At 51.1% G+C, this 21504-nt stretch overlaps 8 protein-coding genes across 8 annotated transcripts; 5 read left to right on the forward strand and 3 right to left on the reverse strand.

Annotated features, from left to right (window-relative positions):
- Positions 1–487: 487 nt before the first annotated feature.
- cpc2 (cross-pathway control WD-repeat protein cpc2) lies at positions 488–1667 on the forward strand (the record flags this gene model as incomplete). The annotated part of the gene is made up of 3 exons (XM_064869186.1): positions 488–567; positions 623–1067; positions 1245–1667. 3 exons carry the CDS (start codon positions 488–490, stop codon positions 1665–1667), a joined length of 948 nt encoding a protein of 315 aa, XP_064734683.1.
- An 892-nt stretch (positions 1668–2559) lies between these two features.
- PMZ80_000737 (uncharacterized protein) lies at positions 2560–6099 on the forward strand (the record flags this gene model as incomplete). The annotated part of the gene is made up of 4 exons (XM_064869187.1): positions 2560–3726; positions 3774–4802; positions 4858–5967; positions 6016–6099. 4 exons carry the CDS (start codon positions 2560–2562, stop codon positions 6097–6099), a joined length of 3390 nt encoding a protein of 1129 aa, XP_064734684.1.
- Positions 6100–8349: 2250 nt separating this feature from the next.
- On the forward strand, positions 8350–9336 carry PMZ80_000738 (uncharacterized protein; the record flags this gene model as incomplete). The annotated part of the gene is made up of 1 exon (XM_064869188.1): positions 8350–9336. One exon carries the CDS (start codon positions 8350–8352, stop codon positions 9334–9336), a length of 987 nt encoding a protein of 328 aa, XP_064734685.1.
- Positions 9337–12221: 2885 nt separating this feature from the next.
- PMZ80_000739 (uncharacterized protein) lies at positions 12222–12843 on the reverse strand (the record flags this gene model as incomplete). Its single annotated transcript, XM_064869189.1, has 2 exons — positions 12222–12539; positions 12595–12843. 2 exons carry the CDS (start codon positions 12841–12843, stop codon positions 12222–12224), a joined length of 567 nt encoding a protein of 188 aa, XP_064734686.1.
- Positions 12844–14319: 1476 nt separating this feature from the next.
- Positions 14320–15318, forward strand: PMZ80_000740 (uncharacterized protein; the record flags this gene model as incomplete). The annotated part of the gene is made up of 1 exon (XM_064869190.1): positions 14320–15318. The coding sequence occupies one exon, from the start codon at positions 14320–14322 to the stop codon at positions 15316–15318; it is 999 nt and encodes a 332-aa protein (XP_064734687.1).
- A 545-nt stretch (positions 15319–15863) lies between these two features.
- On the reverse strand, positions 15864–17583 carry PMZ80_000741 (uncharacterized protein; the record flags this gene model as incomplete). Its single annotated transcript, XM_064869191.1, has 2 exons — positions 15864–15980; positions 16105–17583. 2 exons carry the CDS (start codon positions 17581–17583, stop codon positions 15864–15866), a joined length of 1596 nt encoding a protein of 531 aa, XP_064734688.1.
- A 1925-nt stretch (positions 17584–19508) lies between these two features.
- Positions 19509–20564, forward strand: PMZ80_000742 (uncharacterized protein; the record flags this gene model as incomplete). The annotated part of the gene is made up of 1 exon (XM_064869192.1): positions 19509–20564. The coding sequence occupies one exon, from the start codon at positions 19509–19511 to the stop codon at positions 20562–20564; it is 1056 nt and encodes a 351-aa protein (XP_064734689.1).
- Positions 20565–20650: 86 nt separating this feature from the next.
- Positions 20651–21247, reverse strand: PMZ80_000743 (uncharacterized protein; the record flags this gene model as incomplete). The annotated part of the gene is made up of 1 exon (XM_064869193.1): positions 20651–21247. One exon carries the CDS (start codon positions 21245–21247, stop codon positions 20651–20653), a length of 597 nt encoding a protein of 198 aa, XP_064734690.1.
- Between the last annotated feature and the right edge of the window lie 257 nt (positions 21248–21504).

Consider the following 21504-nt stretch of genomic DNA (forward strand, 5'->3'; position numbering starts at 1 on the left):
CTCCAGAGAGAGCATCTTATTTGTGCGGGGAGGAAACAGCATCGTCATCCGATGGGGGAGCGACTCCCGCATTAGGCAGGTCGAGATGCAGATATTGCTGCCTCAATCGCCAAAATAAGCTGCCTGAGGCATTCTCAAGGCTCTTGCAACTCCAGATAGCTTCAGGTCAGCTCGTACTTTCCTACTCTTCAGCTTTTGCCCTCATTCCGGCCTCGACAAGTGATGAGAAGGAGCTCGCGCAGCTGAGCCGGCTAGAGAAGGCGACAATAATTTGATCAAGCCAGGCATCAGGCAGCAAGGTTAAGTTTCAGCCTCACTATGGTGCATCCGCACGTGACTGTCTACGAGGCTGGACTTGGCGCTCGGAGCATCACACAATTGAAACTGCGGGATCTGGTCGGTCGCGAACTTTTTGACAGCCTCGAGGTTGCGATATCTGATTCCTGTCCACAACACCCACCGGTCCTCTACACGTTCAATCGCCAATATGACCGAACAACTCATCCACCGAGGTACCTTGGAGGGTCATTCTGGCTGGGTTACCAGCCTTGCGACCAGCTTGGAGAAGTTAGTGAAGCTGCAGATGCGAAGGACGAGGACTTTGACTGACTGGTTGGAATAGCCCTAACATGCTGCTTTCTGCTTCTCGAGACAAGACCTTGATTATCTGGAACCTCACGAGAGACGAGACTGCCTATGGCTACCCCAAGCGATCGCTGCACGGCCACTCACACATTGTCTCTGACTGCGTGATATCGTCAGATGGTGCATATGCCCTCTCAGCTTCCTGGGATAAGACTCTACGACTGTGGGAGCTGTCCACCGGCAACACAACCCGAACATTTGTCGGCCACACCAACGATGTCCTCTCCGTTTCCTTCTCCGCCGACAACAGACAGATCGTGTCAGGATCCCGAGACCGAACAATCAAGCTGTGGAACACATTGGGAGACTGCAAGTTCACCATCACCGACAAGGGTCACACCGAGTGGGTGTCGTGTGTCCGATTCTCGCCGAACCCGCAGAACCCCATCATTGTCAGCTGCGGTTGGGATAAGCTTGTCAAGGTACGATGCCACCAATTTCTTTTGCATGCCGAAGATGATTTGGAGAATTATTTAAAGTATTTGCTACTTCAGAGCTCACAAGCTATGAGACAACAATTCACCGGCGGACTGAGGCACCGTAGTCGCACATGAACATTGGAGCACCTCACGAAACTGCTTGCTAACGCATTCTCATAGGTCTGGGAGCTTGCTTCTTGCCGAATTCAAACCGATCACGTCGGCCACACTGGCTACATCAACACGGTCACCATCTCTCCTGACGGCTCGCTGTGCGCTTCAGGCGGTAAGGATGGCACAACCATGCTCTGGGACCTGAACGAATCGAAACACCTTTACTCTCTTCAAGCTGGTGACGAAATTCACGCTCTTGTTTTCTCCCCCAACCGATACTGGCTTTGCGCTGCCACTGCCACCGAAATTGCCATCTTTGATCTCGAGAAGAAGACCAAGGTTGATTCGTTGAAGCCCGACTTTGTTACCTCTGCTAAGGCACAAACTCCACAGTGTGTGTCCCTTGCCTGGTCTGCTGATGGTCAAACTCTCTTCTCTGGTTACACCGATAACAAGATCCGCGCATGGGGTGTCATGGCAAGAGCATAAGGCAGTGGTGTGTCGAAGCATGATGAGACGGTGATGAAAACGATATATGGCAACTATTTGCAGACCGAGATCGGCAGCAATATGCATACAGGGGCAGGCGGCCGGCAGCCGATATATGCAATAAAACCACGCGCTCTGCTGGAGTCGGAAACGTGGTTTGCCTAGAGTTCAGACTTCTCCAAAGCACTCATGAGCAATGAGTAATGAAAACCTTTCAAGTTCTCTGCTGTCAATAATGGTCTACAGTACCTGCAGCATGCATCTTCAATGTAGCTGGCCGACCGAAACTACGCTAATTTCAGATTCTGTGTTCTGTGACTTATGTACTTATGACGCGCGGTACACATATCCGAGAGACCGATCTAGACTGTTGCTAAGATTTTTGGTTTGTGAGTTCGCTCGCACCCCCTTTCGATGTTTGGGCGAGCAGTAACGAACGTTGCTGAATATTGGCAAGACCAAATTCGACACTGAATAGATCAGGATGTTTTCAGCCCTTGGGAGAGCGCCATGAGAAGCTTCCATGCCATCGCCTGAACCTAAGTTCAAACCCGTGCCTTCTTATGAATTGATTTCCCGCTCTCGCCACGTGTGGATACAGCCTAGCTTTCCAACTTCTGCGTCCATCAATAACCCTCCCGTATCGAATTTGTTAACGAAGTTCCAAGCACTACTGTGCCCTTTGCATCACTAAACACACATACTCTCAGGTGGCTATCTACATAACTCTGTTGAGTAGAATGATCGCCTCGATACAGCTCCCATAACCTCATTGCCGTTACCCGCAGACGAGAGACGGCGTTGTCACCTACAATGAGATGAAAACCAAGCCTTGCGAGTAGCACCCGACGCGGTCTAGCACGTGCATATCGGGCGTTCGATGATTACCGAAATGCCTGTCAACTTAGACTGGACGCAAGATCCCACTCCACCACACCTTACGCCTCATCAAAAGTTCATGAGAGAGTTCGACTGGTCCAAAACGGCATTTGGTCCAATAGAATCATGGTCCCGGGAGCTTCGACAAAGTGCGCGGTTCATGTTGGCAGAAACCGCACCAGGTGTGTTGATATGGGGATCGTCTTATATGACAATGTGGAATGAGGCTTACGCCCCGCTCATCGGTGGTAAACACCCAGATGGAATGGGCCTCACTGCTACAGAAATATTCCCTGACTTCTGGGAAGACTACTTCGGTGGGGTCATTCACGAGATGGGCCAGACAGGCCAAACAGCGACAGGCGACGCAACACGATTATTGATGGAAAGGCATGGCTATCTGGAAGAAACTTTCTTCACTTGGAAGCTCGTCCCAGTCATTGGAGACGAAGGCACCATGCTTGGCATATATGGCACAGCCGAAGACAAAACGACCGATGCAATAGGCGAAAGAAGGGCCTTATGCGTTCAGGATTTGGCGCAGCGAGTCGCGCAGTGCAACTCTTTGACTGATATGTGGCAATCGACCGTTGAGGGATTAGCGACCAACCCCATGGACATCCCCTTCGCCCTGTTGTACTGTGATGTTCAATCCCTCAAGTCTGGTACCCCTCCACTGTGCCGCAATTTCGAGGTTGTTGGTTCCGTTGCAGCACCTCGGGATGATCCACTGCTATGCAAGTCCGTCGACGTCGATGCCGACATCCATGGATTTTCTTCAGCAATACGCGAAGCAATCGGTCACATGCGCACGGTCGTGGTTACCTCAGACGATGCAAAAATAGCAGGACTGCTAGATGACGTTCAGTGGCAAGGATCCGGCATACCTTGCCAGCAATTTGCTGTTGTGCCCATCGCAGTCAACAGCACAGCTTTAGCAGCTCTCGTTGTGGGAATCAACCCTCACAGGCGGTATAACTCGTGGTATCAGCAGTTCTTAGGAATGGTCTCTGACGTGCTTCAAGCGTCAATGTCGAGGATCCGTATTTCTGAGGAGCTGAAATATCGATCCGAAATTGCCACCAGAACTGCGCGAGACTACCACAAGATGGAAAAGAGATTCTCACGCTTCGCTGCTCGGTCTACGGCTGGTTTCGCAATCACAGACCTGTTTGGAAATGTTAGTACCATAGATAGTAGTCGTGAGTGCTTAGCTAATATCATCAGATTCTTTTCGCGAGTGACGCCTGGTACGAATTCTACGGGATCGATAACCACGCAGAAGCTACAGCATGGCGCGACAACGTCCTCGAGGAAGATCTTCCTGTCTTGGGAGAATGGTGGCACAAAGTCACGGTATTGAAGCAGAGCGGATCTCTCACCTTCCGATCAAAGGCCCCTTTCAAGAAGGGCAACATGCAACTTCCACATCGCACAGGCTTGGCGGCAGTTTATCCCGATCTTAACGACGAGGGTGAAGTTGAAACTGTTATGGGACTAATTGTTGACATATCTGAACAAGCGTGGACCAAGGACCAGCTTCTCCGTCGCACACAAGAACTCGAAGCCTCGGAACAGAGGTACAGGAGCTTTGCTGACATGTGTCCACTGGGCATTGTATCAACAGACTCAGAAGGGTTCGTACAGTGGGGAAACGATGCCTGGCACGACTTTTACGGCTTCACCAAGGGCCAGGTACTAGATTCGCAGCCGTGGCTGCCGTACCTAGTTGATGACGATGTACAGAAATGTAGAGACTTTTTCACAGATCTACAAACTAAGAAGGGGCCATTCTCAGTGGAGTTGAGACTGAAGAGGAGGTATACCATTCACGAAGGTGATCGCCTGCTCGAGAACGATTATTGTGTCATAGCGACCGGTATACAGGTGTACAAACCAGATGGTACTACTATTGACCACATAGATTTCTCCGTTATAGACATCAGTCCGGTCAAGATGAATCAAAAGATACTTTCCGACAAGATGGAGGAGGCAATACGGACTCGCACACAGCAAGAGCGATTCATCGACATGATCTCCCACGAGATCCGCAACCCCTTGAGTGCAGTGCTACATTGTGGTGAAGAAATTGTGGAATCAGTGAAACAGTCATTGGTGAACATGAATAACACTTCCACAAATGGATCGATGACAGCGAGGCGTGGCTCCGGCTCGAATCCCACAGAATTGATACTTCACAACGCTCTGCAAGCCGCTGATACGATTTTGTATTGTGTGCAGCATCAGAAGCAGATCGTAAGTGACCCTGATAACGATAGGTCATGCAGATGATGCTAATGGCGCGGCATAGGTTGATGATGTGCTTACTTTGTCAAAACTCGACTCGGAGCTACTAGTCGTTTCCCCAGTACCCGTGAAGCTGTCCGAGCTCATGCAATCCGCAGTCAAGATATTCGAATCAGAATTGCGTGTGTCAGATATCAGCTTGGATATGGTTGAGCACGAATCCGTATCACAACACGACGTCGACTGGCTGCTCCTGGATCCAAACAGATTCCTCCAGATAGTCATCAACATCATCACCAATGCTATCAAATTTACGAGGGCTTGCGAAACCAGGAAGATTAAGGTAGTGACCTTTATCCATAACGAGCGGCCACGCCACTCTGAGGAGATGAACTTCGTACCTACACGCTACAACCCACTACCGAGGAGAGGATCTTTCGTACAAGGCGATTCTGACGAGCCGTCCCGTCAGGTCTACCTGCGCGTAGCAGTCTCGGATACGGGCAAAGGTTTGACACCGAATGAAAGAAAGCTGCTGTTCAACCGCTTTGCGCAAGCGTCGCCCAAGACACATGCAGAATATGGAGGATCCGGTCTAGGTCTCTTCATTTCAAGACAAATTACGGAAATGCTCGGGGGTGAAATTGGAGTTGGAAGCTCTGAGTCAGGTGGCTGTACCTTCGCGTTCTATGTTACAACGACAAAGATCGAGGCACCTCAGTCTAAGGCTTCGCGTAGTGCTGCTCCGTCCTTACCAGCCCGCATCAAGAGTGCGCCAACGAACCTTGCTAGTGGGACAACATCGAAGACTACAAGCCGAGAATCAAGTGACATGGGTGGAACACATGCGAACATTCGCGTTCTCGTTGTGGAGGACAATTTGCTCAATCAGCGTGTTCTCTGCAAGCAACTGCGGAATCGTGCCTTCGAGGTCGAGGCCGCGAACCATGGGAAGGAAGCGTTGATGGTGCTGGAGAGAGTCGAAGCTGAGAAGGGCCCATTATTCGATGTCATGCTTTGCGATATCGAGATGCCTGTCATGAACGGTGTGGACTGCGTAAAAGAGGTTCGCAAGTGGGAAGCTGACGGCCGTTTGTCCGTTCGTATACCAATCATTGGCGTCACAGCCAATGTTCGAAGTACACAAGTCAGCGCGGCTATGGAAGCCGGCATGGTATGTACAAGACAATTTCGTTGTTGGCCCGATCACTAACATTAGCAGGACTCTATCACGACCAAGCCCTATCGTATCGACGAGCTTATTGCTAACATTGATCGCTTACGTTCTACTTCGAAGCCAATGTGACCAGCAGCTGCTTGATTCCGCGAACAGCGCCTCCGCTATCTGGTCGCCCTGCTCATGGCGCGTCGATGTCCTCAAAAGCAGCAGAATTTTCGCCATTCGTCACCGAACCTCACCCTTCTCGCACGTATTACGCTTCTCCTCGGGGAGGTTTCAAGCCATGGGCGGCATACACAACCAAGTCCAACAGGATTGGTCCAGACACAAGAGGGGGAGCGTCGGAAGATATTGCATCTTACTTGTTGGCTGTTGTAAGCAACGCTGTCGATGAATTTGATGCTAGCATCATATTGATAGCTCTGTTCATCCATAATGTCAATGGCTATCGCGCTCTGTGACGCTGAGCGTATGGTCAGCCTTGTTCATCCTGTGGTCGGTGAAACGAGATGAAATGTCAACCTCCGCTCAAGGACCAATTCCCGCAATCTCATTGATGTACGAGAGCGACAGTTCTTTGTCACATCAATGTCACTGCGGTAGCACTCGTATCTCTTGGCTTTGTGATGACAATGACTGAGGTGGGTGGGTCATGCGTTTCCCTTGCAAGAACACGAACAAAGCTAGTGCAAAGACAACGACCATGGCTGGTTAGAACGGTTATAAGAGCCTCTTGCCCTCGCCAGCTAGGATTTGGATCTCACAGCATTCCTTACAAGGATATCTTACTCATATCCGCGACCAACAGCATTCAAGCAGGCCTTGAAACTGAACGATCGACACAAATCATGTCAAGCAGGTACTCATCGACATCCCAGCGAAGCCGCACACCTTCTAGGCTGACCACAAGCAATTTTCACGAACCGCAATCCAGGTCCGCGAGCCGCAGGAGCACGATGGTCTCACCGAAGGGCACCCAATACCCCCAGCACGGCACTTCCTGGTTACGAGCATCGTCCCTCCGACCCGAGGATTCAGCGTCTAACATACCATCCCGAAATATGTCTTATGCCCGGAGGACAACATCAAGGTCGTCAGAGAGTTACAGGAATCCATATCCATCGCAAAATGCTCCACGATCCTCGCAAGCTCGATACATCGACCAATACGCGTTCGAAGACAGTGAATACGACCTCCCCGAAGAGCCATATACATCCAGCAGCTTTTCATGTTCCCGCGGTCAAACCACTACAAGATCACGCGCATCCCGGATCACAGATTCAAACCTGCCGTATGACGTTGAGGAGCGGGAGCCAAGCGATTACGAGTGCTTCCGAAGTATCGGTTACACCGGCGACGGCGGAGGTAGCGACTGGCCCACTTCCCGAATGTTGTACGAAGCTACGTCGGACGGACCTCAATCAAGGCGGAACGAGGCATCTCGGTCACGGGTAAGTCGACGAGATTATGACATCGAGGAAAGAAGCCCTAGCAACTACGGTGGCGGGATGTCACGATTTTCTTCATCACGTGGTGGAGGTTCGCGGGATGTACCTGACTACCCAAGTCCGAGTCCGACTTATGTCTCGAGATCCAGTGCACGCGGTTCTAGCAATGTGTCTCGCTACTCTGGCCGCTAAGCTCGTGAGTTGAGGCCATCTGAGGCATGAGGTATTGCGTGATTACCACTTCGTTGTGCACTTGGATTTATCAATACGAATGTTAACATCTCAAAGTCTCCGTTCCACATCGCACATCAATTGCCTTTTCCACGCTGGACACATAATCGTGATACTACTCACGAGCTGCGCGACTAGAATGGTGTAGCGCATTTGAGTTTAGTAGGAAATCACATCACTTGCCATCACCATCAGTTGCGATTGAACAAACACAGTATTGCTTGCACGTTTCTAGATCGTAGATGTGACACTGTAAGTCTTGTTCTTTTCAGTTGCAGCGAGTGATACCCATAGTCCCTCTGCCCCCGCCTCTTGTATCAACCATGCTCAACATGGTATATGATAGTATACGCGCAAGGCCGTAAGCCTTGTCACAGTCGCGAAGTACATAGCCTACTTGCAAGATGACAGAGGTAGAGCGTCACCGACACTTCTTACCTTCTCACTGGGCACTGCCACGAACACACTAGACATCTGAAAGTGTTGATGCTTTGAATCAACATCGCCGCGTCGATCTGCAACGTACCTCTTTGTTGTCGATGATGTACACCTGGTCCTTCGACCACGTACAACATCTTCGATAGCGCACTCTTCAGAAGCTCGATCTGTAGCAACCTCGGATCTTCGACAAAGACAACATCTTCCCACTTCGTCTTCTGCGTTCGGATTGCCCGAATACTTGTTGCCATCAGCCAACATGCACTCCTGGGCTTTTGGTCCGTCAATTTCGCAAACTTCGTCCTGGTTCAAACTGCCCGATGAACTCAGGATCAAGATACTCGATCATCTGTACCAGAGTATCAAATACAATCATGAGAGCATGGAAGGTGTCAGCAAGTACTTACTTTCGGTGGCTCTAGTCTCTCGACGCTTCATTAACCGCAGAGAGGCAGTAAGACTTCTTTCTCAGCACATATTCTGGTCCTTAGAACGTCTGCCGGGCTTCTACACAACCGAGCAAGAGAGCCCGATCGGCATTACACGATTGAAGCCACGCCTGGATGGACACGTTCCAAGATCCATCGATACATCGAGACATCTGAATATTGAGAACATTCTAGTAGAAGTCGGAGCAGAAACTGTCTGGAAAGAGCAACGTAAGATCTGGCACAGATTTCAGTGGATATCACGGCCAGAAGAACATGTGAAGCAGGTGCTGCTTGCACCAACCTTGTCGGGCATCCAGAAAATTATACCACGCTTACGAAGAATTGCCGTCAAGATTCGTCGTAATGATCTGATTTTCAATGATGCGACGATCACTGTGCGTGACGAGTCGATAGTTTTTCAGCTGGCGGATGCTAGTTTCAGAACAAAGTCAGACATTGTGAAGTATTGTTCCCGTTGTGGCAGGCATTCAGCAGAGCCAAAACCATGGACGACCATAGAGCAGGAGCTCGCTGAAGACAATGAGTCTCAAGATCCTCGCGTCTTGGTTCATGGGTCTCTTTCATATCATGGAGCCGAGTTCCTGAGGAGTACCAAAAGGTTGCTTGTCGCTGCGAAGGCTCACCGCATCGAAGTGACCTTGCTGTTCACTGTTAGACTTGTCACCTTCAGTCACTGCTGTTATGCAAGTGGTATCACAGCGAGCTTTGATCTGAGTGACAAACTCCTGCAATTCTCCTTGGACGGACAGAATGTCAGCATTCCACAGGAAATCCCAGATGATTTCCTCGAGTGAGAGCTGTGGGGTGTTGTGAGAGGCTCCAATTGGACCCGCAAGATTTAATGTAGAGCCGAAGCCTGCCACTGTGGTTAATCGCCCTGGTCGGCGAATTTGGTTCATAGCATGTCATCCCTGGTTGCTTGTGAAGCTGTAGCTACCAGAATGTGGAGGGCAACGGTAAATCACAAATCTATGACTTTCCTCCTTCCGTCGAGTCCAACGGACGTGTGAAATCTTTCTTCATCTCGACCACGATACTCTTGTAAGTTGTGGCTCGGGTTAAAGCAGTGCATGCCTCGGAGGAAACGGTCCAAGCACATGTCAAAGTTGCTGCAGTTGCAAATCCAGCAGTGAAAGAAATGCTCCGAGCAGCTTTGATTGCAGCGGTCACAGTAGACCATAGCGGCATACCTGCGATGCAACTCTTGAGCATCTGGATAGTTGTCACTCTCGTGTAATCGTTTGGCTGGCTTGCTAACATGGGGAAAGTATGTGTGCAACGACATGTGCGCTGCAACTCTTCGCTCTGGGTCTTCAGCACGGCAAGCAGTTATTGACTCCCGCAAGTACGATGGATAAACCCCAGCAGGCATTGGAAGTCCGATCGGATAGGTATGTGGCAGTTGGCAGACGACTTGACTGGGCGTAGTACAGCCAGCAGCCTTGCAAAGAACAGTCCTCGTTGTGAACTTGTGGTTGCCATAAATCCGCCAGAGAAGAAAACCGAGTTGATATAGATCTGACTCTATCGTGGCTGTGAACTCGGAGGACTGCTTTTCCCAATACTCTGGCGGTAGAGAACCAGTCAAAGATTGGTTTCGTTGTCCGAAAGCCTTGCTAGCTCTGAACAGGACCAAATCGTCGTTATGGTCAACAGCTAGTCCCGGATCTATATGATTTCCTAGACCGCCGATGACTTTGTTGAGGTTGTGTGCTTCCTTGACGATTTGTACCAATTGTCGACACCACTTTTCTCGCCGTTGCGTTGTTAGCATATTGGGGTCTGCATCTATCACCTTTATCAATCTACCTTTCGCTGGAATCTCCAACAGAAAGGCAGTCACAGTGGACTGATGGTCTCGAACTACTCCAAGGAGTTTGGTGAAACCTGGACGTTTATTCATGGTGTGGAAGAACTCCATGTTATAGACCTGTACATCAATGTGGTAGGTGTGAGTTCCAACCCGCCATTCTAGCACCTATCGCGGGTCCAGCCATGCAAAAAACTGATTCGACGAATGAACGTGTTCTGCACCCTTGTAGAATTGTTGATGGTCGAGATGACCTTCACCGTACCATGGAATGTCCCAGTGTTTCACGGCACTTGTCTTTTGTTGCAAATAAGAATATGTCTGGCTCGTTGTCTGTTTGAAACACTTGTACTTGTCCATTGGGGACTGAGTGTAGCTTCAAAGCTAGATCAGCTTCCACATGTAGATATTGGTCATGCTCTGTGATATTCTGCCTGCGGACGTACTCCAGCATGCCTTGAAGCAGACGGCGAGGAGGGCTAACAAAAAACCCTCTGTGATCAAGAGCTGAACCCGTATGGGCTGGTCTCCATAGCGCCGAGTCGCAATGTGTAGTCACAGATATGAACAGTCGAAGTACAAGGCCTATAGTAGGGTTGTAGAGTAGAGAGTATTAGTCGATTCGGATCTCTTTGCTCTTGAACACGTCGTACCTTGCATATGCACACAATGCTGCTGAATGTGTCTCTACCGATAACCCTCCCTGTCCACAGATTGGAGACAATTCTCGGATACTGACTGAATCGTCCAAGCCACGAAACCGTTTGTGAACACGGTTGTGTTGCATGGAAATCGCTGTGTCTGACCATTGGGCTGCGTTGTGAACCTCTGAGCTGTGTTGGCAAACATGTACGTGCGCAAGCCGTGGCTGGATATACGTATCGCCGATATGTGCCCGGGTATGGTCATTGAGGCTGACAGAGCCAAAGACTTTACGGGGCACTCTAGGACCGCCTGGTACAGTCTCAAAAGTAGATGAGATCAGACCGTCTCGAACCGATGACTGAGCGCTTAGCACTTTCTGCATAAACTCGTGGTCCTGCTTTGAGGGACCCTTTGCCTTGGACTCAACATTGGTTTTCAACTTCACTGCTTTGTGCTTGCGCGCTCGACGACGACGCCTGGTTTTCACGGATCTCATCTCAATCGATGCACGTATCCCAGAGACAAAGATATTGGCTTGTTAGATGGCATTGACTGTTGCACAACGTTCTACCGGCAATTCGATCAGCTGTCCGAATAGCTGAAGAAGATGAAAGACAAAGTCTCGATCGGCGATTGGTCTTGCGGTGTGTCTTGTGATGTGCTTGGCTGCAGATGGCTGTAAGCTGAGCATGGTATCTGTGGAAGGAGCTGGTAAGGCAATGCAAGGCAACATCGATGCATTCCGCAGGTCTTCTCCACAGCAGCGCCAACTGCCGTAGACAAAGAATTGTTACATCTTCTACCAACATTCACTGGCTTGGCTCGACGAAGAGCCTGTGACTAGATGGGCCGAAGCATACTCGGATGCTACGCTGCTTGGACGCTCAGATACGTTGCTATATTCATCATCGATCAGCAAAAGCAAATGTGACCTCTATCATGGTCAAATTGCTGTACAGTACAATGTGCTCTATGGTCAACCGTATGATTTGTTAGATCAGGGAAGATCGCGCCTGGGCGTTGTCCCGAAAACTTCACCGTTCACGTCCGCGCAACAACATTTGAAGTCTCTGTACAGGCCCCTTGCTGAAGCGCAAATGGCAAACATGCGGAACGAAGCGACAGCGACATTGGAATGGGCAATGGTTCAAGTCCAATTTTGAGGTATTATTGTTGATTGACTCATAGACGTCGTTTTATATCATATCCAGTCTCAAAAACTCTTTAGGAAGGGGGCAGAATACCACCACCGTACGACTCTGGAAGGGTGACAACATAGCCCAAGTTCTCTCCCCATGCGAGGGAGTTGAACTCAACGTAGTGGTAGTTGACAAGACCGTTCGCTGGGTTGAACTTGGCGTGAGTGAATCCTCCAACCCATGGGTTGACAGCCTGTGGGCCACCAATGCCGTAGAACCTCCACTGCCACATGTACTCTTGGCATCCGTAGGTCAATGCGACGCTGTCGATCTTTGCGATCGGTGGGGTGGAGAGAGTGTTCTCGACATATGTCGTGCGGTTGAACTCAACCTGAGTACCGAGCTGTTGGAGGATATTAGCAGGGTCATCTTCTACCAGACTCTGACAGATAACGTACCTTGTCACCCTTGAGAGAGTTGATGGAGTCACCGAACTCGACGATGTCGGGGTCAAGAATGCTCAGCGCGGCAGCCTTGCCAGCGGCCTGGTCGGTGTGCTGCAAGAAGATGATGGATTGGTTCACGACGTGCTGGACGTAGTCTTGGCTAACGCAGCCGTTTTGTTGCCAGTTCTTCCAGCCGTTGCCTCCGGTTGGGGTGGCGATGGCTGATGCGGCCAACATGGCGAGAGGTGCGAAGAACTTCATGGTGATGGTTGAGTGTCGGTTGGTGGGTGAGTGAATGACAGCTTGCTTAACGAGTGGTTGTAGAGGAGTGGATGAGAGGAGGATCAGATGCGCAACAGTGTCCTGCGTGCATTATATACACTGCTCTGGCGGACCAGACTAAGGTACTTCTCTTCTGACTTTTGCCTCTGCATTGGCCTCGGCCATACCAATGCAAGCAGAAAGCCACTTCAAGCTCCGCACAAGCTTGCGGCTTCACTGTCAAGCAGCTTCAAGACACCACAAGCACTGTCAAGCTAAGTCTTATCAAGTAAGCATTATGCATGTCTTGGATGTAGCTGCATCGAAACCGGTTGTTACTCGACCAGATCTCGAAGTCTTGTCGTCACCTTTCATCCGCGTGGTCCGATCGAGCTTAGCGCAGCAGGTAATGGTTCGTGGTGTACAAGGTGTAGTTGATGGTGATTGGCAAAGCTCTCCGACCTGCCAGGAACAGTCAATGATCAGCACCACTCCGGACCTCCGCAAAGTCTGATACGCCAGGCGGGGACAAATGTGATTCGCGAAGAACGCGACCCAGATCTCGGACTCAGCCGTACGAGCCGTGTTGTTTGCCATCTCTGTGTGAATATCTTCAAGCTCGCGACAACACATACGGCTTATATAGATCACGGGCTTGGCAAATTTGGGGTTGCACATCAGAAGTGAATTTGCTGGTACTGGTTCAGATGGTGTTTCTCTGGGCAGTAGGGAATCCAAAGCTGCCATGTGTATTAGACTTTGCACTGTACCAACTACGAGCTGGACTTCGTACTCATCAAACCCTAAGAGCTAGCATCCGACCAAGTAGCATGGATGCAGCGTCACGAAGCATTCACATCCGCAAGGCAGAGGTTCCGAAGCTTCAGATAGCTTGTACTGCAAAAGGATTAACACATCTTCTTCTACCAAGCACTGCTCTGCGAAACTAGAGAGATCAAAATCGAGGCAGGTCAACAACAATAATAATGGTGCACTAGGCAAGACAAGGCAGCATCAGCTGTTCTATTTTAGGCAGGTCCAATATCCAGGAACAACGTTCGAACCGACCACAAAAGACCCAAAGTGAACCGCCACGCTAGTGCGTCACAACCGACAGGGGTAGTTCTTGGCCTTTCTTCTTACTCAAACATGTCCCTTCTTTGTTTTATGCTGACCATGTTCCATCAAAGCCAAGTGCTTGTGTTGGCCGAGACTGCCGTTGTTCCCGTGTCAGCTACACACTTTTCAATCGTGAGAGGCCCGCCGTGCTGAGCATGGCACTGCCACAGCGAGGAACACATGAGAATCGTTCTTTCAGTCTCTGAGTCGCGCCTGCTTTCTGTACCATAATTCTACACTCATTCACGTTCACACCATCTACAGCTAGCCTGCGCAGTCTGCGCATGCATACAACGAATCTCCTACTTACAAGACTAGAATTGTACAATTGACTTAGCAGAAATCTGAGCCGCAAATATGTCCAACAACACATCTCAAAGCTGCACCATCGCACCCCCCAACATCCCATCCGACGCAGGCATAGCAGGAGCCGGAATCCTAATAGCCTTCATCACAACCGCAACCCTCGCCCTCCTCCTCTCAAGCTACCTCACCCTCTCCACGCTGCGCCCCTCCGCCTCATCGCGTATCATCTCGCTCACAACCACAATTGTCCGCCAACTCCTCGGCGGGCTCTCCGACCAACAGCTCATTTCTGGCATTAGCATACAATCGCTCGCGCTGGCCCGCCTGCACACCATAACGCCATACCATTTCTTCATCATCTGGATGTTGTCATTGCTTAGCACGGCCACGAACTTCGCGGCGCTGCTGGCGCTGGTGCAGGATTTCAAGAGGGACTGGGTGTTACGGTGGCTGCGGCAGGCGGCGATGTTTGTTAATATGGGGCTGGGTGTTGTACTGGGTGTACTAGTGCTGGAGGTGCAGTTGAAGAAATTGCCCGAAACTATGGCCGTTGGATGTGTTTGGGATGAGGGCTTCAAACAGGCAGATCTGGAGAAAGAGGGAGGAAATAATGTTCTGTCTGTTGTCGGCACGATTGCTGTCATTGCAGCGAGTGCTATCATTTTCGCATTGGGGACGTGGTATTTACATTTGAGGGTACAGATCTGGGGCCGGTTTGTGCGGGTGGTTAGTCTGGTTATTCTCTGGGCTGTTGCTGTTGCGGCGACGGTGAGGGTCGTGACTGTGAGTCAGGCCTTTGGGACACCGTCTGTGGAATTGGCGGATGAGGGAGAACGGCAATGGAGTTTCGGACAGCTGCTTTCTTTGGTGCTCCTTGTTTTGCCGCTTATCTCGGCGCTTGAGATTTATAGAGGGCAGCTCAAGGTTGCGGCGTGCGAGGGTGAAAAGGGCGAGGTTGTGGAATCGGATCAGGTGCCATTGACGGCTGGTGGTAATGGGAAAGCAAGTGTTAATAGGTTTACGTACCAGCCGAACCCCTGGTTCAAATGAAGCCAGGATGGATTGCAATGTTCGACGCAATAAACTGCTTGCCCTTTTTGTTCCAAGATATACGGCGGTTCTACAGTAGAGTGCTAAGTATGCATTCGCGGTCGATTTGGGACATCATCAAGCTAGTTGCAGTCCTAAGCTGTGGCTTCTAGGGTGCGATCATTCTAAACGCAACAGAGCTGCACGTCACGGTTGTAGTAGTCATATCAGACATTTTCCTGCTATGCTGCTCCTTCATGTGGTATGGTTGGTTATGTTGGGCATTCAAGAGAAGGCTACAATGTCAGCGATATACTTCCAGTCGACAGCTGAAGCCTAGATTGGCTCAACAAATCGCAGACACGGATCAACGGCGTCGAAGCATTCTGTCGCTTGCCAGTGACGATGACTTTGTCAGCTAGAATATCGGTGATATTATGCAGGAGATGGCTGGAGTGATAGGACATATGGAGGCACGCAGTTTAGATGAAAGTAGGTCTCATTGCTGAGGTCGAGAAGCTCACATCCTCGGTCGTGGGCTGGATACACTTTTTGAGAAGGCGAACTCAAGTCGTTGACTTCCTCTCCTTACCTGCTGCCCACACCGCGTCGTATTGCATCTCCAGGGCTTCTTGTCGTGCGGGACGGAGTTTGAGGTCGAACTTGAAGGGCTTAGGCTGTACCTGAGACGTGTCAGCACCGCCGCTGTCGCATTGTTCCAGGAGTAGCATGAGAATCGCAAGTGACGGATATAGGGAGGGTATGAGCGCCATGGCAGCACAGTAAGGTGTAACACAAAGCACTTACATTGAACCCACTCGTATAGTCATATGATGGCGGCAGAATTGCTTCCCCGCTTGGTGTTCGCCGCTGTGAGATGTCGCAGCACCAAGCTATCCTTGCAATAAGAATATAGAGTGACCGCTCAGCAATATTCTGCCCAGGGCAAATCCTTCTGCCGAACCCGAATGCACTGAAGTTCTGGAGATTAGGGAACTGCGACAGTGGCTCTCTGTACGTAGGCCAGTCTTTGTCAAGCCATCTTTCCGGGCGGAAACTATCTGGGTCAGGGTAGCGCTTGGGTTCGCGATGGATCGACCATTGCACTGGATGGACGTTTGAGCCAGCGGGAAGGAACACTGAACGTCCATCTTCCATTTTGTATACATCATCTTTGGTAAGCATATGAGGCAGACCACCCGCAGTGACAGGCCGCCATCTCAGGACCTCCTTTGCCACGGCGCGTACACGAGGAAGCTTGGGCATGTCAATGAAGGAAGGAACGTTGTCAGGTCCAACCACGGAATCAACTTCATCCTGCAGCTTTCTACACTCATCAGGGTGCAGTACCATCGCAAGTATGAAACTCATCATCGCTGCGGCCGTAGTCCCTGCACCTGCCTCGAATAGCGTCCCAATTGCGTAAGCTGCTTGGTCGTCGCTGATATTGTATGATTCCTTGTTCCTGAACCATTTGCCGCAGAAGTTGTCTTCGGAATCAGGACCCTCTCTCGAATTCTTGACTCCTTCCCTGAGTAGATCTCTGAAAAGGCCCAGCTCTTCGGTGTGCAGGCGCGCCGCCTCACGTTTGAATGGCGCTAGAAACGTCGGTAAGCGTAACATTGCCGGGATAGTATCCACGAGGTATGCTCCGGGGCTGGCAACTCTTTCCACAGCATGCACGACGCCGAGGACTTTTCTGACAGAAGGCTCGTCGCCGGTGTTAACGGGCTTGGAGTACGCCAAGCGTAATATGAGCGCTGCGGAATATCGCTCGAACCAAGTCTCGTAATTGTCAGGGTCTCTGGCAAGGTCGCGCAGAGCACGAATGCTCTCTTCCTCCTGTAAGTTTTCATAGGAGGCTGCAACGCTGACATTCGTCAGGCTGTGCGTTAGCTTTCGGACATTTCGCCATGTCTCTCCATATGGCATGAACAGGGGTCTCAGATTGCGGCTCATGAGCTGCGCCGCCATGGGTAGCTGCTCGCGGTCGCTATAAATGGTGCCTTTCTCTCTTAGCAGATCGTTCGCGATCTCTTCTGTGGATACGATGATCTGGTTGCGACCTGCAAGGTTGAGTCGGAACAGAGGTCCATACTGCTTGCTCCATTCTTGAAACTGAAACCAGCTGTGGTTTAGGGGTATGTCGAGCAAGTTACCAAGAACGGGTTGCCCAGGCGGGCCATTGGGCAGCTGTGAGCCGCGTGGTACCTGCCGCCGAGCAGGTAAGATCAGATAGGCACAGACTGCGAAAGCGCACGCTGCAACGATGAGTGTTGCAAGCATCTCTCGTTGTAGGGAAGCTTCGAGACGGGAGAATGCGCTGTGTAGAGGGAAGAAGGATCAACTTGATATCGATATCAGTCTTGCTCCAGACTGTTCCAGTCAAAAAAAGCCGTGTGAGGTCGCATGGGTTCATGTAGCGATTGGTGCTGGTTCAAACTTGATTACCCGAGGGAGTAGGATGTTTACTTGCTCACCACATTCCGCGCTTCGTAAGCCACGATCCATCGGCAGAGCTAACCACGAGCCCGATCTATTCGAGTCCCTAGTGGACTTCATGTGCCGTACTACCTAGGGTTAATTCCATGACGAAGGTAGGCTCGGGGTATCGGGTCTCGCCCCGCAATATGGGGTGCAGATCTCGAGACGAATAATGGTTGCTGAGAATCGGTGAGCTGCTTCTCGGCCTTGCTACACGTCGATACTCTGTTGAGCACGTACTGGGATCTTTCTTCAATCGCCGTATGCCATGATCTGGCGCGTCCTAGTAGTATCACTAGCCGTGTTCCTACATAGCTGGGAATCAAGAGACGTTGGGAGCTGCAGAGACACCCGAACGCGCAGGCGTCGCATTACGCCATCAATGGCATTGGAGGGACAACGCTTTAGTGACAAGCTTGTTCGACCTCTCAGATCGTCTTTTGGGGGTTGGCGTCGTCAACCTCGCCCGCACATGATGGAGATGGCTAAAGAACTAACACAGAATGCAAGATGAAAGCCCGAGGCAGGAGCCAAGCCTGTGGCGCTGGGGTAGCTCCCTAATCTCCACCTTCGAAGCTGCGGAGGTTCAACCACGCGACAGCACAGCCTCACAGACCCTACCGTCTTCCGCATTGACCCGACTGTTGTTTGTTCGATCCTAAACCTTCATCTTCGCAGTGCGATACTCAATCCTTTGCGCCTCCCATTCGTCCTAGCCAGTCCAAGCGATACTACGAACCAAAGAAGTCATGGCGTCTAAGCTATTCACTTCGCGTGCGACCACCATCACTAGAGCTCTTCCATACACCAGGATACCCACCAGATCATTTCAGACAACGCGGTCGCAGCTTCAAGAGATCGCAGCGACACCTGTGAAGAAACCAGTGGGAGCGTTCAGAGGAGGGTGAGCTCATCCTTCAAGCTCTTCGCACACGGCGCACTCCGGAGCTACTCTACGGTATACGACTTGAACAAACACTAACTTGGGCTTCTTCAGACTGTTCGGTTTTCTACTTGGTGTCACACTTGCCGGTTCTTCAGCGTACTACTACGTGATTGACGAATACAAGCTGTCAAATGATATGCTGACAGAGGATATCTACGTATGCCTGCCTCCCCACTCCATTGATCTATCCAGAAGCTCTCACAACTGCCCGGCGCACATTGCCCCCGAACTGCTTGCGCATCTTCGCCGTGCATCATCGTGTGCTAACAACATTACAGTCACTACAAGCGGCCGTACAGAGACTGCACGACCACATCACCGTGCTAGAGAACGAATCAGCGCGAGATGGACCACGAAAGTGAAGCACAGAAATCAGGGCAAGACAAGACTACGCTATAAGCACAAACGAGGACAATGCTGTAAAGTGTTCTGGCTAGGGAACACCAGCGACACTTCTCTCACCATCAAGATTGTATACTACAACACAGCTTCTGACATATGGAGGAGGATATCCGACCAAACAACAAACCAGCACGCACAGCAGGCCGGATCACGCGAGACAGCGATAGCGATAAGCGGAACGAGTATTCATCAGCGTACGAGCGGCTCCGATTTGAATGAGGCCCATTTATAGCTCATACCAAATGCCCATCGTAGCTGCCTTACCCGATCACATGCTCGTGCTTGCCATGTATACACAATTACATCATATGTCTTTCTGTCTGCCGTAAACTTTCCGCTTCTCTGCTCCTCCCAACCACAAGTCGTTCAACCCCAAATAATGCCTCTAATAGAAGAACTCCCCGTGTCGCAAACCATCAAAGCCTCCCACGGCTGGGCATACGTCCCTGACACAGGTCCCATCGCCGCACAGCAACCCGGTACACGAGACCGAAAGCGCGCAGCCGCAGCCGCATCATCACGACCCGCCGCAACTTCAACTGCGAAGAAGGAGAAAGCTGTCCAGCAAAGACTAGATTCACTCAACAAGGAGAACTACAAGGATGTGGTTGTACCTATACCGCCGAGCAACAGGGAGAGGGACAAGGGACGGAAAGTAACGAGCAATGTGAAGAGGATATTGGGTTACCAGAGGAATTTTGCGCATTACCTGGCAGATATCGAAGCAAACTACCCGGGAGAATCCCACTACAGACTGCCAAATGCTCCAACTGCTATGGGCCCGCCGCCTACACCGGCGCTTGCGAGGCAGGGATCTAGTGCGATGAAAGATTCGACTGTGAATAGGCGCAGAAGTGCTGTGAGGACACCATTGACAAATGCTTCGAGCAGACCGACGACACCGACGGAGACGCCAACGAGAGGCACGAAGCGGTCGAGGCAGAGCTCAAGGTCACAGTCAATATCGATGACGGACGCTGGGTCGAGTCCAGCGGGCACACCAGTCAAGAAAGAAGAGCCAGCAGAAGAGTCTGGGGAGAAAGATACAGCTATGACGGAGGCCACAACCGCATCCACACCTACGCAACCCGAGTCTCAGCACCCACCCCCCGGCGCACCCAACGAATTCGAGAATTACCCGCCCTACCCAACCCAATGGGATACAGACCCCCTCCTCGCTTCAACCGCAGGCGAAGTCCCGCCTATGCCAACAGATCGCATAATGCAGATCTTGATCTCGGAACCTCCACTCACATTCACGGCGGCAAGAGCCATACCGCTAGATGAAGATAAAAGGCCACCACCACGCCGATTTTGTGGTATCTGCGGCTACTGGGGCAAGGTGAAGTGTAAGAAGTGCGAAGAATGGACGTGTGGATTGATGGAGTGCTGGCGGAATCATGAGGGGACGTGTCCGATGGCGAATGTTTATTGAGGATGTATGGTATGTAGTAATATTGATTGGGTATCTGGTACAGGTAGAGATCAACTCAACATGGAATGCCGTGCCATGCTCTCCGCTCAAGGACCCTGCGGCGGCTTCGTCTCCCAGGGCTGCTTCGTCGGTCCATCCGGGTGTCCGCAGATATGGTTCCAGCAGACACCTCGTTCGCTAACACTGTTGCTGGCGTCCTCCGGAGTAGCTGTCGCCATGGTGATAGGGGATATCGTCCCGGGCTGGGGGGTGTCCCAGCCCAACCGGGGAAAGTCCCAGTTGTTATTCTCTGCTTCGTTCTGCAGGCCAGGCTCTAGTTGGATGCCTGGTCCCGTTGGTAGGCTGATTACGCTTGGCACGACGAGCTGGCGTTCCGATCTGGTTACGAGGGTTTTTGTTGTGAGGGTCGTGGGGGGTAATGTCTTGGTTGGGGAGGAGGGGGGCACCGGTGTCGATGTAGGCACGAGGACGTGCGGTGCTGATCTGGCGCCATTGCCAGTGGTTGAAAGGGTAGTGGGCTGCGGTGTATTCGTCGGTAGCGATGTAGGCACGAGGACGTGCGGCGCTGATCGGGTGGCGTGGGTCAGGAGCGTGGTGGATGTTAGACCCACCTTGTGTGGTGCTGATGGGAGGGCTGCGGCTGAGCTGGCAATGGTCGCGGTAATGAGGATGGGGAGACGCATCTTGGCGTTTAGGTGTGATTTGGTGATGATTGGTTTGTATGGGATGAAATGTGTAGAGTGGTGATGCAGATGTAGATACTAGAATTCAAGCAGGCAAGGTTGGCATGGAGGACACATTATATATGTTTTTTCTGTGCGGAGTGCGCATGTTGAGCAGGTTTGTGGCCTGGCTCTGGTACCGTGTATATTTTGGTTCTGGTCTTATGTTCGTTCCCAGCTATTCACATCTTGCTCACCAATTGAGGCTAGATAATATT

The sequence above is a fragment of the Knufia obscura genome, assembly GCF_036327395.1.
Source record: "Knufia obscura strain CCFEE 5817 isolate CBS 148926 chromosome Unknown scaffold_1, whole genome shotgun sequence".
In the NCBI taxonomy this organism is placed as follows: domain Eukaryota; kingdom Fungi; phylum Ascomycota; class Eurotiomycetes; order Chaetothyriales; family Trichomeriaceae; genus Knufia; species Knufia obscura.